We start from the raw sequence: 13,725 nt of genomic DNA on the forward strand, positions 1-13,725 counted from the left end.
TACAGTTACATTTTATGGATTACCTGATTACATTCTTGATGCACCAATCAGCCAAAGGTAATAACTAGTGTGTAATTTACTAATTATGCTCTCAAATTGTAAAAAAGCGGTCTGAGCTAGAGCCTGAAATCATAGGTGTCATTTATGGGTGGGACTGGTGGGACATATCCCTTCCATTTTTTGCCTTGGCCAGTTTTGTACCCACCACTTTTTAAATACCTTCTGTCAGGTAAGTGTCTAATGCAGAAGAAACATAGCCAATGCTCGAGCAGGAGGTTACATTTCATTCATTAAAAGATGTATTTTCATTAAAAGATTATTTGAAACTATCTGTGCATAACCTAATTAATATTCACAAGTTTGTGATGTCACAATTAGCACCCCCCTTTTTTAAGGGTGACGCCCGTGCCTGAAATATGTGCAACCTAACCAGGTAGAACTAAATACATTAAAGACAGTGCAGTCTCATTCCTCATTTTACAACATACAGAAATAACTTGACTTTCAAAGAGACATGGGGGAAAATAACTGAGCAATGCAATCTATGCCTTACAAAAATCACATCCATTGAACAAGACTCCACATCCAATCTTAAGAAGCATTTGGAGGTTTTGTATGTTCTCTATATTTGTACTTGATTATGTTCTCTAAATGTAAAGTATTTTAATAATTATTCTATGTATCATGACTAGATGTGTGCATGTTACCCTGCATGTAATTGGTACACTGCACTGAAAGCACTTAATGCAATCTGCAAATACACATAGGACATCTGTTTTCTGTTTTAAATTTAGATTCTAAACTATTGCACAAATAAATGCCAAACTATTTATATTTGCACCCTGCATCAACAAATTATACATTTCAAACAGGCCTTGTCCACCTATCCACATTTTTAGACACTCTTCTTTAAAAAACATGTTGCAAACAAACATTTAAGAGGTGTCGATCACATGCAACTTTGTTCTTTTGTACCATGCAAATGCACTTCGGGTCTTCAGCTCATGCTTCAGTATGGCAGAAAACTGTACTCTTAGGTTATGGCCACACCTTCTCATGAACAATTATGAGGTACAAATCGTACATCTCTACATCATTTGCTTTCAAATCTGGATAATAAATGTCTAATCACCATTCCTAATTTCCTAAATAATATACATTTTCTTAAAAAAACAAAACAAAAAAAAACAAGCATGTTCTCATTGTCTTCTATCTTGAGATCCTTGCCCCTTTAGGCACCTTTTTTTACTCAGCAACTGACAAATTGCAAGTTTCCATTTGATTTTATGTTTACTAATGTTTAAAGAAAGGAGTGTAGTATTAATACATTTAAAATTTATGATTCATTTTTTATCAAATTATACAATGAGTAATCCAACAGCAATCAGATTAGATTACCTAAAAAGTGTCATTTTAAAGATAACGTAATGGATTACAATTTAACTTGTGTAATTTGTAATCAGTATGCGATTACATTTCAGAAGTAATCTATCCAGCACTGGGAGTACTGTACAACATTTTTAAATGGCATTCGTAACCCATTTTACTTCTGTAATGTGACAACTTTCTGATGTTTAATAAAAAATAAAAAAAAACTCATCAAGTAGGACGAGATTCATCAGGAATTGATTGCATCAAGAAAAATGGTCTCTGAATGCCAGGTGGCTGAAAGGAGTGGTTGAAAAACAAATGGGCTTATCGCATTTTGATGAAATGTAACCCTAACACTTTTTTCCCTTTGGAATAACATGCACCAATCGTTGTGCACCCAAAAATTTTAAAAAGAAAGTAAATGGGTGAATTTGACTTTAAGTATCATCACATTATCAAAGAGCTAACATCTAACACTCAATGTCACAGAGTGTTTAGAGAAATCAATCAGTGTTTAGGGCTTATTATGACCAGGGTCACCTTAAGGAAGTCCAGTGATCCACAACATAGGATTTGGACTTTAACTGTCAGATTTAAAGGCAGTCTTCTGTACACCAGGGCTCTATACATAGATAACAATCAGATGGGGTAATCTGATTGTTGACCTGACGCTTGACTAGGCTACTGTCCTTCCTCTCTCATGTGCTGGCTCTGATTAAAGCACCTATCTGGGGGCTTTATATAGACCCGGAGTAAACCTTTTAACTTTAATTGTGTTGACAGAGACAGACCCATCCTGAAAACATCTCTTCGAGAGCCTGAAACTGAACTGATTCTAGACAGATTATACAGAAAGTGTGTAACGTGTGCAAGAGAAAAATGTAAACAAGTGAAGTGAAGCTGAAGATAAAGCCTAAAGAGAATTCTCCTATCTAATGATTATAAACCAGCAGAAGGCAAGCTACAGTAATAAAAAATAAATAAATAAATAAATAAAAATGGAAGGGCCTAGATTTATACAAGTAATAGTTTATTTAACCCTTGTTTTGTGTTTGTTTGTGCTAACACCTTTTGTGTTCTCAGTCAAAAATAGCTGGCCCACTAAGATTGTTAATAAATCTCTCACTGCATATATTGTCCCAAGATATTGCATATGATATTTTTGTCAACTTCTTTTTTAGTAATTATGACAGGCTTTGAACTTCTTTTTTTAAAACATATTTAAAAATATATATATATTTTATTGATAGAATAATTAATTGAACTGAGCTTATACCTGGCTAGTGGGGAGAACTCCCTGCAGAAAAAATTTAAAATATTATTATTATTATTATTATTATTAATGTAAAAAATGAATAACCACTGATTTGATCTAAACAAAATAGGTGTCATTTTAAAGCGTATAATCTGGACTTTGCAATGCATATAGCTGAATAATAATAACAAATTTTAACATAATAATAACAACAACAACAACAACAAGTAAACTTTTTGTTTTGAAAATGATTAAATATATTTTGTGTGTTTAGATGTCCTGTGTGAACAAGTCATGGAACTTTTTTTCCCAACTGGATGAAATAAACTGCAGTTTTCCGAAAAAGAAAAGTTAATCGGTCATTTTTGACCGGAACACAATATATGTGTTAAAGACAAAATTTAAAAGGTAAACAAGTATGCACTGTCTAGAAGGCCATGCCCACACTAATCCGTTTGAGTCTGAAACCTCAGTTTTTCATTTGAATGAATCTGCTTAATAAAAATAATGTTTTAATGAAAATAGTAACTGTTTAATAAAAGCAATAAGGCACTCTGCTTCCTGTCATGCCTAACAATGCCAAAGACTATTTAGCAGAGATGGGCCACTTCTATCTAAATTAATGGGAGGAACTGGAACGCCCAACCAAGAAGCTCTGAGCGCCCAACAGTCAATGGATGTAGAAAGGAAGTCCCGCCTTACAGGTAAAAGAGCCAATCACCTTTTAGAAATAGACATCACCTGTCAATCAACTCACTAACACAGATATGCATTAGCTACAAACCGGGAAAATTGCGTGTTTTAGCGTAATGTGAGGTTAAGAAGCACAATTTATGATTCCAATATTATCACATTTTATTGCTGATTTGAAATGTTCTTTGATCGTCATCTTGACCAACTGTTTTTGAGATTTTGGTATTTCCCCATTCAAGTGGATAGGAGCTGCACTGGCATGTCTGGAAATAACCTCCCGAGAGCGTTCCAAAGATGGCCGACAGTGGTCTGACTTGCTAGGAAGACTTTAACAACGGCCTCTAGCCGCAACAATATAATGTATAGTATAGTGTGATGTGGTATAGCATAGTATTGTACTGTCTAGTGTGATATAGCATAGCATAGTACAGTATATGTTCTGAAGTAAATGCTGCTGCTCAACGTATAATCAATATCCTAAAATTCAAAATTCACAAGATATGCCTTTGCTCTGGTCTCTACACTGGCTTCCCATATCTGTTAGTACCAGTGGTGGAAATGGACGAGATTCACTGGGGGGATTAAATTGATTGAAAATAATTGAAAAATTACAGTAAATGCATTTATAAATATTACAATTGATTATTTTTTATGTATTTTTTTATTTTCTCCCCAATTTGGAATGCCCAATTCCCACTACTTAGTAGGTCCTCGTGGTGGCGCGGTTACTCACCTTAATCCCCATTGATAGTGAGAACCACTAATTGCGACCACGAGGAGGTTACCCCATGTGACTCTACCCTCCCTAGCAACCGGGCCAATTTGGATGCTTAGGAGACCTGGCTGGAGTCACTCAGCACACTCTGGATTCGAACTCGCGACTCCAGGGGTGGTAGTCAGCATCAATACTCGCTGAGCTACCCAGGCCCCCACAATTGACTAATTTATTTTAAAATAAATTATGTATTCTTCAAACTCTGTGCATCCAAGAATCCTCTACTTGCAGCAATGCAACTGTTTGGTGTGTACTGTTAATTAAAGCTGCTAGTTTAGGATCCGTGAGGAGTATTTTTCTCAAATTAGAGACTCTGATGCACTTGTATTCTCGTTGTTGTGCATCTGGGTTGTCCACTTTTCTCTCTGTCCAGGTTAGATCAAGTTTGTTTTATTCTTTCAAAACAGAAGTGCATGGAATAGCCGCCTTCTTTCAAAAGAACAATATATTGATGAATTTGAGGAGAAATATGTTTCTTTTTGGTTACTTTTAAAACTGAAATTTGACTTGCAAGTCTAAAGTAACTTTACGGTAAAGTAACAAAATAAAAATGCAATACCTCAGCTGGAAGACACTATATTGCGATTTTTCTGGTGTGTGGATTTGTGAATTGAGCGTGTGTGGATCTGTTGCGTGCATGCGTGGATCGGTTGCCCGTGATTCCCGTGTGCATCTGTCGATCTGTTGCATGAATGTGTTGTGGCCACTCACGATGGTCAACACTGCGCAACCACAGATGCAGAAGATCTCATGCATTTATGTGTGGAACCCGCAACGCTTTCGTAGGATATTTAGTGGAGAAAAGATAGAAATATCCTTTATTCCCCTGACAAATGTAGCCAGTTTGAATGGGAATGCTGTTCCCCCATGAAATTCACTCTGGGAAATCTGTCCCCCCCGCCCCCATTTCCAGCCCTAGTTAGAACCAAATTCAACACTTTGCTTCTGTTGCACAGCAAAGCCACCCACTCATATTTGCAGCTTGCTCATGTGAAAAAGATCTGAAGATTTCCAACTGTATGTGAAAACCCCCCGGAGACTAAGAAAGGATACAATTGTGTAGTGCATTTCCTGCTGTTTTCATCTTAATGATCAACAGAATTTTAAGATGATGGCCTGGAGGTACTGCATTAAACACTTTGATCCAGAGAAGTGTGGTGAGTGTTGGAGAAACTGTTGGCAGGGAGGCGTGAGCTAATGACCTCTTATTCTGTTAATCCGCTAAAGACAGCAGTGCAGTGCTCACTTTTTTCCTTGCATAAGTTGGTGGCAAGGCAGGTTCAGATGGTTCTTGGCTAACAGGGCCAAATAGCACAGGGCTAAAGTGTGCACAGGATATGGATGCCAATATACAACAATTACTTCAAGACCTCTAATAACATTGGATAAGCATTGTTCCAAGAGTTCTGATATTTAGTATAACAGCACTGGGATGCTTCACAGTTTGTATCACTCCTCTTTGTTTGCTGCGTTCAAGAATGACTGCCTTTGTTGAAACAGTTTTCATTAGCAGAGCAAAAATATACAAAACAACTGTAAAAAACAAACAAATTATGCACAAGATTTTGAGATATCCTACCGAGCATGCTCCCAGCGATGAGGATGTCAAACAGGGTGTCGGCATAGCGGCGGTAGTCCAGTCTCGACCCAGTGACATCCAGAAACTTGGCTACAGCATCAAGATCACCACCTGCTTCGTTGAGGCCTTGAACAATCGTGTCTCGGAAAACCGTAGGCTCAAACTTCTCCTTTTCATCTGCAGCAGAGAACACAAAGACTTACATCACAGTCAGGGTCAGCGTTACTTTTCTTTCAGTGCATCACAATAGATCTTCACAGGACTAATGCTTCTAAAAGTACAGTACTTTCACAATATAATTCTCAAAAAAGATTTTGATTAGTCTGTGTAGAGTACTTGATAGCGGAGCAGACAGTCACACAATAGTGGAGCAGACGGCCACACAAAGAACTATGCAATGGCATACAGTCACCCTCATACCTAATATTATGTAAATGAGTTCCCACGCCTAGCTACTCGCTAGGGATTCTGATTATAGCATACACTCAAGAGCACATTGAGTGACTTCCTACGATATCTCACATTTGAAGAGTCAGTCGCACCTACCACGCAAGCCAGTGAAGCTGAAATCTAATGCACAGTTGAAAAACGCCCTCGCAATTGTTATTATAGCTATTAAGTAGGTAACACTTGTAAGTTGCCCGCAGCATCTAAAACAGTACTTAACTTCTACCCATATCAAACACAAATATGCAAGATTCAGTTTAGTGAATGACAGTGGCATTTATGACAGATAAAAGATACAAAAAATGCATAAACTTGACTTGGTTTTTATAAATAGTCTGTTAATATTAACATACAGAAATATTATTGTATTGTATAGTATTGTATGCTTGTTAAAAGTATAAAGCATATTCCATATTAATTCCCATACATAAATATGATATATGGCCATAAATATATAAAACAATAGAACATATATTTGGGCATTTATGTAGATACTGAAATTCAATGAGATGCTCGGCATGGAAGGCTTTTCAATTCTCAAAACACAACACTTACAAAACTTTACCATGGATTTACTGCAGTAACAGTAACTGTACTATGGTAGTTGTGGCAGAAAAAAAAAAACTTTCTAAATGTATTTAGACTGCTGTTATTTCATTACAAAAATGACATAGTTCTTGATATAGAAACCATAGTTACTAATCATGGTAGTGAGGAGCCATGCATGGTTTTACCTATGGTTACCATGACCTACTACAAATAGAGATTGACCGATATTGTTTTTTTTAAAAACATACCCACATCGTCACACACCCACAACGCCCGATTCAGGCCAGGGAACCAACCGGCATGACCTACCACTACCCCCGAACTGGGCATTCCCCCCCCACCCCGGAGGGGAGAAGTTGCCCCTTCGGCCATTCCACCGCCGGCTGGTCTTCCCCGCCTCCTGGAAACTGAGTAGGATGAGGGGAGGAAGAGGGGAGAGAGAGCGAGAGAGCCCGAGAGAGAGAAAAGAAAAAAAAGAGCAAAAAAAAACCTCTGGTTCCTGTCCATGCCGCCATTCGGTCCTCAGCCAGGTATGTAGCGGTCCCCCGCGATGGCAGGCAATGGCAGCAGGCTCCTCCGCCTCCTGGTGGATGGCAGCGGGCTCCTCCGCCTCCCGGCAGCCCGCTCCAGTACCACCGGATTGATCACATCCTCAGTATCGAGATTCTCCGTCAGCAGCGAGGGCTCTCTGATGGTGTGTATTGCTCCAATCCTGGGTTTTGGCACCACTGTGGCAGACAAGTCTCTTGTTCATCGGAAAGGAGGACGCGGGAACCGGGTTATCAACCAAAAAGACTTTTAATAAACAAACAGCTCCATGTGTCTCTCTCTCTCTCCAAATGGTGTCTCCGGCTCCTCCTTATCTCGCTCCCGCTGATTGGTGCAACTCAGCACCAGGTGTCCATCGTCACGGCCTGGCCATGCCCTCCTCCTCGTCACAATACATTTTTTATTTCATCTTTATTTTACAGTTCAGCAGAGAAAAAAAAACTGCAAAAATTTAATATTACAATAATAATAACATGGCATGTTTTTATATAATAAATACAATAGGCTTAAATTGACAACGTCTGATTTCAAACGGAGAACATAAACGACAAGGGAGTCGTTGCATGAATATAATCTATTTTAAACAAGGCCTACAGTTTAAAGGTTTAGGTGTTTTAATAGGATAAAGGCAAATAGTTTGCTGGAATAAGTACACACTATCAGGAAAGTGAAAAACAATAAATACAACGCTGCGATTAAAGAGTCCATCCCGAATGGCATCAGAATTATTAATAATGTTTCGTCTGGGGGGCCTGGGTAGCTCAGGCTGACTACCAACCCTGGAGTCACGAGTTCGAATTCAGGGCGTGCTGAGTGACTCCAGCCAGGTCTCCTAAGCAACCAAATTGGCCCGGTTGCTAGGGAGGGTAGAGTCATGGGGTAACCTCCTCGTGGTCGCTATAATGTGGTTCTCGCTCTCGGTGGGGTGCATGGTGAGTTGTGTGTGGATGCCGCAGAGAATGGCGTGAGCCTCCACACCCGCTACGTCTCCGCGGTAACGCGCTCAACAAGCCACGTGATAAGATGCGCGGGTTGATGGTCTCAGACGGAGGCAAATGAGATTCGTCCTCCGCCACCCGGATTGTGGCGAGTCACTACGCCACCACGAGGGCTTAGAGCGCATTGAGAACTGGGCATTCCAAATTGGGGAGGAAAAAAAATAAAAATAAATTTAGTTTTGTCTGTCTTTAGATTATAGCAGCTGCCTCACGAAACACCTGCTGACAGAGCTGACATTTTTTGATTTACAGTGAGCAGCATATCTGCAGCCTATTTTGCAGCAAATGACACACAAATCTCATCAATGCTCTCATTGTCACCCGACACAAAGCTATTTTAGACACGTTTGATTGTGACACGAGTATTTTGCCCCATGAATGTCTATGTGTTTACGTGAAACTTTTACTCGAACAGTGTCGTGGAGATCATTTCTACAGAGCTGTAATCGTGCAGATGGTGATTCATAGCAAAATAAAGTTTAATAGTAAATATTCATATAATTTAGGGAATTTTAAACAAGTGGGTCTTGTTAAAAACTGCGCTGGTATACGGAGGCCATTCTGGCATACGGCCAATCATTCCATTGGAACATGAGCATCTTCCTGAATGGCAACTTACTTTAAGACTGAAAAATTAAATTAAACCATCATGCACTCATCCAAGGCTCTTCGAGTTGATTAATGTGAAGTAATGTTAGGTCTTTGGGACTTTACAGGATATGTCTTCACGTGAGTTCGTCTCAGTTTCTTAGCGCTTAAAACTACACACCAAGCATTTATGTAACACATCTGACTAGAGCATGAATGGTTGTTGCGTTTAATAAATTGTATTAATTCAAGCAATACATTGCAAAAGCAAGTTACATTACCTGTGGACAACCCCAAGCATTGTTTCCTCTCACATGCACTGCTGCAATGGCCATCTTACGTGCAGTTTCAGAAAATCCCACTAGATGACGCCAATTCTCGGTTTATCTTTGTTTGAGATAACCGCGATAACTGTGCACTTCAAATTCCAGTATGTGTGCCATTCAGTTGAACTCAGAGCATCACTGAGCCGCGGATGTCAATCAGAGCTGCTCCTGTCCAGAAGAGCTTGTTAAGCGCTTCTCAAGCGCTCTGATGCGTGCAACGTCAGCAGAGGCTTGTGCCAAACTACCGCGAAAATATAAACAAACAAATATAAACTTTGATAGTGAATGCAAAGCACTCTGACTTCACTTTAAACAATCGTGTAATGGCAGGGATGGATTACTGACCGGGCCAGTGCCCAGGGGCCCTTGACTGCCTGGGGTGTCCTGGGCTTAAAGGTTGCACGATCCAGTTTGGCGATCCCCCCCCCAGCTCAACAACATTTGGGACAGTTGCTATGTAAAAAAAAAAAATGGTGGTAGGGGAGGGGGGCCCTTGGAGACAATTGGCCCCGGGGCCTTTGGAAGTCATAATTCGTCCCTGTGTAATGGCAATTGTTCCTGGTCAAAGCGGGTTCACACACGCAGTGTTAATGACATGCAGTGACACAGAGGAGGAGACGCATGCTTACTCTATTTCTGTGGAGTGATAAAATGATGAAACGAAATCTTAAAGGTTTTGCTTTATGAGAAGTAAGGGCTCGTGGGTCTAATCAAAGTGCATTAAAAAAACGTGTGAAAGTGAAGAAATTACGACAAAAATATTTTACTATTGCATAATATAATAACAGAAATGTATAACAAATGTACATTTTAGTTTTTATAAAAAAACTATATACAATATATGAATTCCAAAAACAACAGTGTAAATGTAAAATTGACCAAAACTAAAGTTGACCAAAAAGTGACATACTGTACGTATTAAGTATTTAGAAATATTTTGATATTTAAAACATTATTTTTCATGTCATTGTACATTTTTAAAGCCTTAAAAGGAAATCACATATCCCTATTTTATTATTTGATTCATATATTTTAAGTGGAATATGTAAAAATCACTTCTTAAGGTGTATGAAGCACACACACACCTTAAGAAATATGAAAATTAATGACAATTAATCGCGAAAGCCCTAAAAGAGGCAATTAATCGTCATAGCCCTAAAACAGAAAATTAATCGTCAGCCAAATTTCATAATTGTGACAGCCCTAATGTTACATATATGAAAACTGCATTTTTAAAAATTATTTTATTCAATAATTGTTGCTGCATATATGTGCAAGTATGTGACTTTTAATTTAAGTGTAAACCATACATGAACTTACTGTACATTCAGTATATGTGTAATAAAGAAATCTGACAAATCAAAACATATGTAAGAGTTTAATCTGAAGATGTAAACATAAAATGGAATGGTTATATGAATTTACACTGGACTTCTTGCTTTTGAGGTCATTGTTAACTTCAGAGATTGCATCTAAAGCCCAAAGTATCCTTTGGTCAGAACGCTGAGCATCCGCGTACAGTAACGCAATTCTTGTCATCAGCAGAGAGTCCAATTTTTCTAACCGACCGTCTTGGAATGCGCAGAATGCGCATACGCCTGGAGTTATTTGCACTAATTAGTGGGTCCACAAGGTGGGAACACTCACATTTGAGCCATTGCTGTCACGAAGAAGCGCTAGAAGAAAATGTAATCTCATCAGGAGATGAAGGTAAAAACAACAACAGTGGAACAGTGGGTGTGCAAGTCAAGAGCGCATGTGTGAGGAGGTCAGGAGATACCTGCATTTGTGTAACTTGAGTCTGAAGGACTATAAAGCATCTTTATGGGTCTAAACTCCTGAAGAGAAATAGTCCGGTGTCTCATAGCAGTCATAGCGCGCATGTGCCAACCACCTGTGTATGCGTGCAAAATTATATGGAGTATATTTTAACAGGCTCGCGTTCGACTGTACGCAGACGCTGAACATTCGCGTCAAATTGGAAGTATACCTAGGGCTTAAAGACCACGAGATGGAAGCTAGTGAAACAGCAGAGGGCCTGCAATGGTCACAGTATTGTGTAAGACATTAAGCAAACAGTAGTACACAAACATGCTATTAATGGAACGAGGATTGAGCCCTGAGTGCAGCACAAGTGTGCAGGTGTATGCTAAATGTATGTGTGTTTCATGTATTAGGTTAGACTTTGCAGCAACGTTACTCTACTAACAATATCAAGGGCGTGGCACATCCCCCACACTCTTTAAAAAGGTGATTTTTGTCCCCTGCACTTTTCCAAGCTAAACCCATACCGAGTCCAAATGGTGGATTTGTATACAGTATAAAAAGTGTGTGTGACAGAGTGGACAGAGACTTACCCCTTTTCCTGGTCTTAAACCGCTGGCCTGTAAGCACTGGCTTCTGTTGCTTACCGGTATTCATAAAAGACCTTCATATGCAAAGAAACAGAGAACCTTAAATGAACATACACAAACATACAATACATTCAAACCAACAAAAACCAAGATGACCCATTTTGTGTGCCGTGAAAACAGATGCAACAAAGAGACACGTTCTGAGCCAAAACAACTCCTGACCCAGTAATCTGTGCTTTACCCAACACATCTCCCACCACGACACCCTCCCCAAATCACACACCTTGTTGATAATAGTGCACCGTACTAAGAGTGAAAAAAGCTTGCAGTCTAAATGCTCATCAACTGAGAGGTCCTCTCCAGCGCGGAGTGAGTGCTCCAGCAGAAAGCGAGTGCTCTGGCGAGCCTTTCGCTGGCCTGTGCTAAATATAGAGGGGCTCATCCCCGACTGTGTAAACTTCAGTCACCCAAGCCCAGGACACATATTGTATTACAGCAAGGGCATGTCTGACCACAGCTGTGTGTGAATGTATACAAGCAAACTCACAAAGCAAGTATGCACATGTGCAAAGTACACATACACAAACAAAAACACTGTTTTCCAACAGATGGTTCTGATGCAACTTGTTGATGCTCAGAATTTTGTTGTGCAGGTCAAGATTTTGTAAACTTATGAAAAGAAGCTACAAAACAGTATGAGGTAAACAAAGGCAGTTGTTATGAGCCCAGCGTAAATGGAAAACCAAAAGATGTCATTTGATATCCATTATTAACATACCTGGGTAGTTGAATAATGTGTCCATGGACTATTTTTTTTAGTCAACATCAAGGTTTTAGGTTAAAATTTCTAAGAATGTATAAGAGAAAGTCTGTATCTTAGGACCTTTAACCAGTATCCATTTCTTGTATGGCTGCAACTAACGATTATTTTGATAACCAACTAATCTAACGATAATTAAAACTATTATTTGACTATTCGGGCGATTATTGCAACGATTAATCATTCGCTTTTAACCGACTATTCAGCTTGTGCCCCAACTTAAAAGGCTGTATTAAATATGCTTACTAACAATAAAGAGGACAAAATCATCTTTTAAAAATACCTCTAAATGACATTCACTGAATTAAAGGGAAAAAAATACTTTTTATTAAGTTTAATTCAGTATAAAAATTCACTGCAAAAAATCCTGTTGTTATCAAGTGTTTTTGTCTTGTTTTCAATTTAAAATTGTCTAAAAATACATTTACTTGAGAAGCAACATCAGATATTTAGACTTGCTTTAAGAGACAAATGAGTGTATTTTGTATATAAGTGTAATTTTTTCACTTGGTTATACTTCTGCGAGTGCAGTAAAAACAAAATATACTTATGTTCAAGATCTATTCTCTAAAAGCAAGTCTAAATATCTTAAATGCTGCTTCTCAGGTGAATGCATCTTTTTTTTAAAGGATTTTTAAATATTCTAAAATATTTGCATTTTTAATATTATATTCAACATTCTCAGATAAAAAAAAAATTATTCTGCAGTATAGCTGTTAAAGTAAATTTACATTGTTTTAAAGGAGTTTTAGATATTTATACTGGAAAATAAGACAAAACAAATCAAAAACTTATTTTGTTTGTGTATAATGGGGCGAAGACTACCCTATCTCACCTTTCTGTTCACTTCAATCCATCTTTAACTCACAAAAAATAAACTCTCATTAATAAAGCTGCGTATTGCCAATTTTCTTCATGATAAGTAATGCACAGTGACACATATATTATGATACAATAAGTCGCGAGCCATCACGTTATAATCTAGGTGCAGCAAGTGCGCGCTCAAGGGACAAGTGTCCCCGCGACAGAGTGTGCATCAGCCGGGTGCAGTTTCAATCTCTCCCCCCATAGATCGGGACACTTCTATGGAAGTAAATTCATGTCTAAAGTCTTTGAAGCATAAAAGCATGTTCAGTTGCTCTAATCGAAAAAAATAAATGCATTGTATTATCAGTGCTTGCATTTAAATGTGTTGAATTTACAGTGCTTGCATTTTGGAGGCTGAAATTTAACATTGTTGTATTTTTAAGCATTGATTATTTCATTTGGAAACATTTCAAAACTAATTTCATTATTAAAAATTCAACAATGAATATTCACTTTGTGGAATATTCATATCCAAAGTTAATTTCCAAAATATTCAGTTCATTTGAAAATACCATCTAGATTTTTCGACAGGTAAAATTCAGCCCGTTCTATTT

General features: G+C 38.4%; 1 protein-coding gene across 2 annotated transcripts in view; it reads right to left on the reverse strand.

Annotated features, from left to right (window-relative positions):
• Positions 1-13,725, reverse strand: part of LOC127424817 (eIF5-mimic protein 1-like) — a 48,295-nt gene that overhangs the window by 14,341 nt on the left and 20,229 nt on the right. The window contains exons 1-3 of one of the 2 annotated variants that reach the window (XM_051670263.1): positions 11,768-11,896; positions 11,488-11,558; positions 5,674-5,850 (exon numbers count right to left, since the gene is read on the reverse strand). In XM_051670263.1, coding sequence (XP_051526223.1) covers positions 5,674-5,850; positions 11,488-11,551 — 241 coding nt within the window. In that variant the 5' untranslated portion in view covers positions 11,552-11,558; positions 11,768-11,896. Of the gene's footprint in view, positions 1-5,673; positions 5,851-11,487; positions 11,559-11,767; positions 11,897-13,725 lie in introns of those variants that run through there. The other variant, XM_051670262.1, reaches the window with a different exon arrangement.

Source organism: Myxocyprinus asiaticus, chromosome 34 (assembly GCF_019703515.2).
Source record: "Myxocyprinus asiaticus isolate MX2 ecotype Aquarium Trade chromosome 34, UBuf_Myxa_2, whole genome shotgun sequence".
NCBI lineage: Eukaryota > Metazoa > Chordata > Actinopteri > Cypriniformes > Catostomidae > Myxocyprinus > Myxocyprinus asiaticus.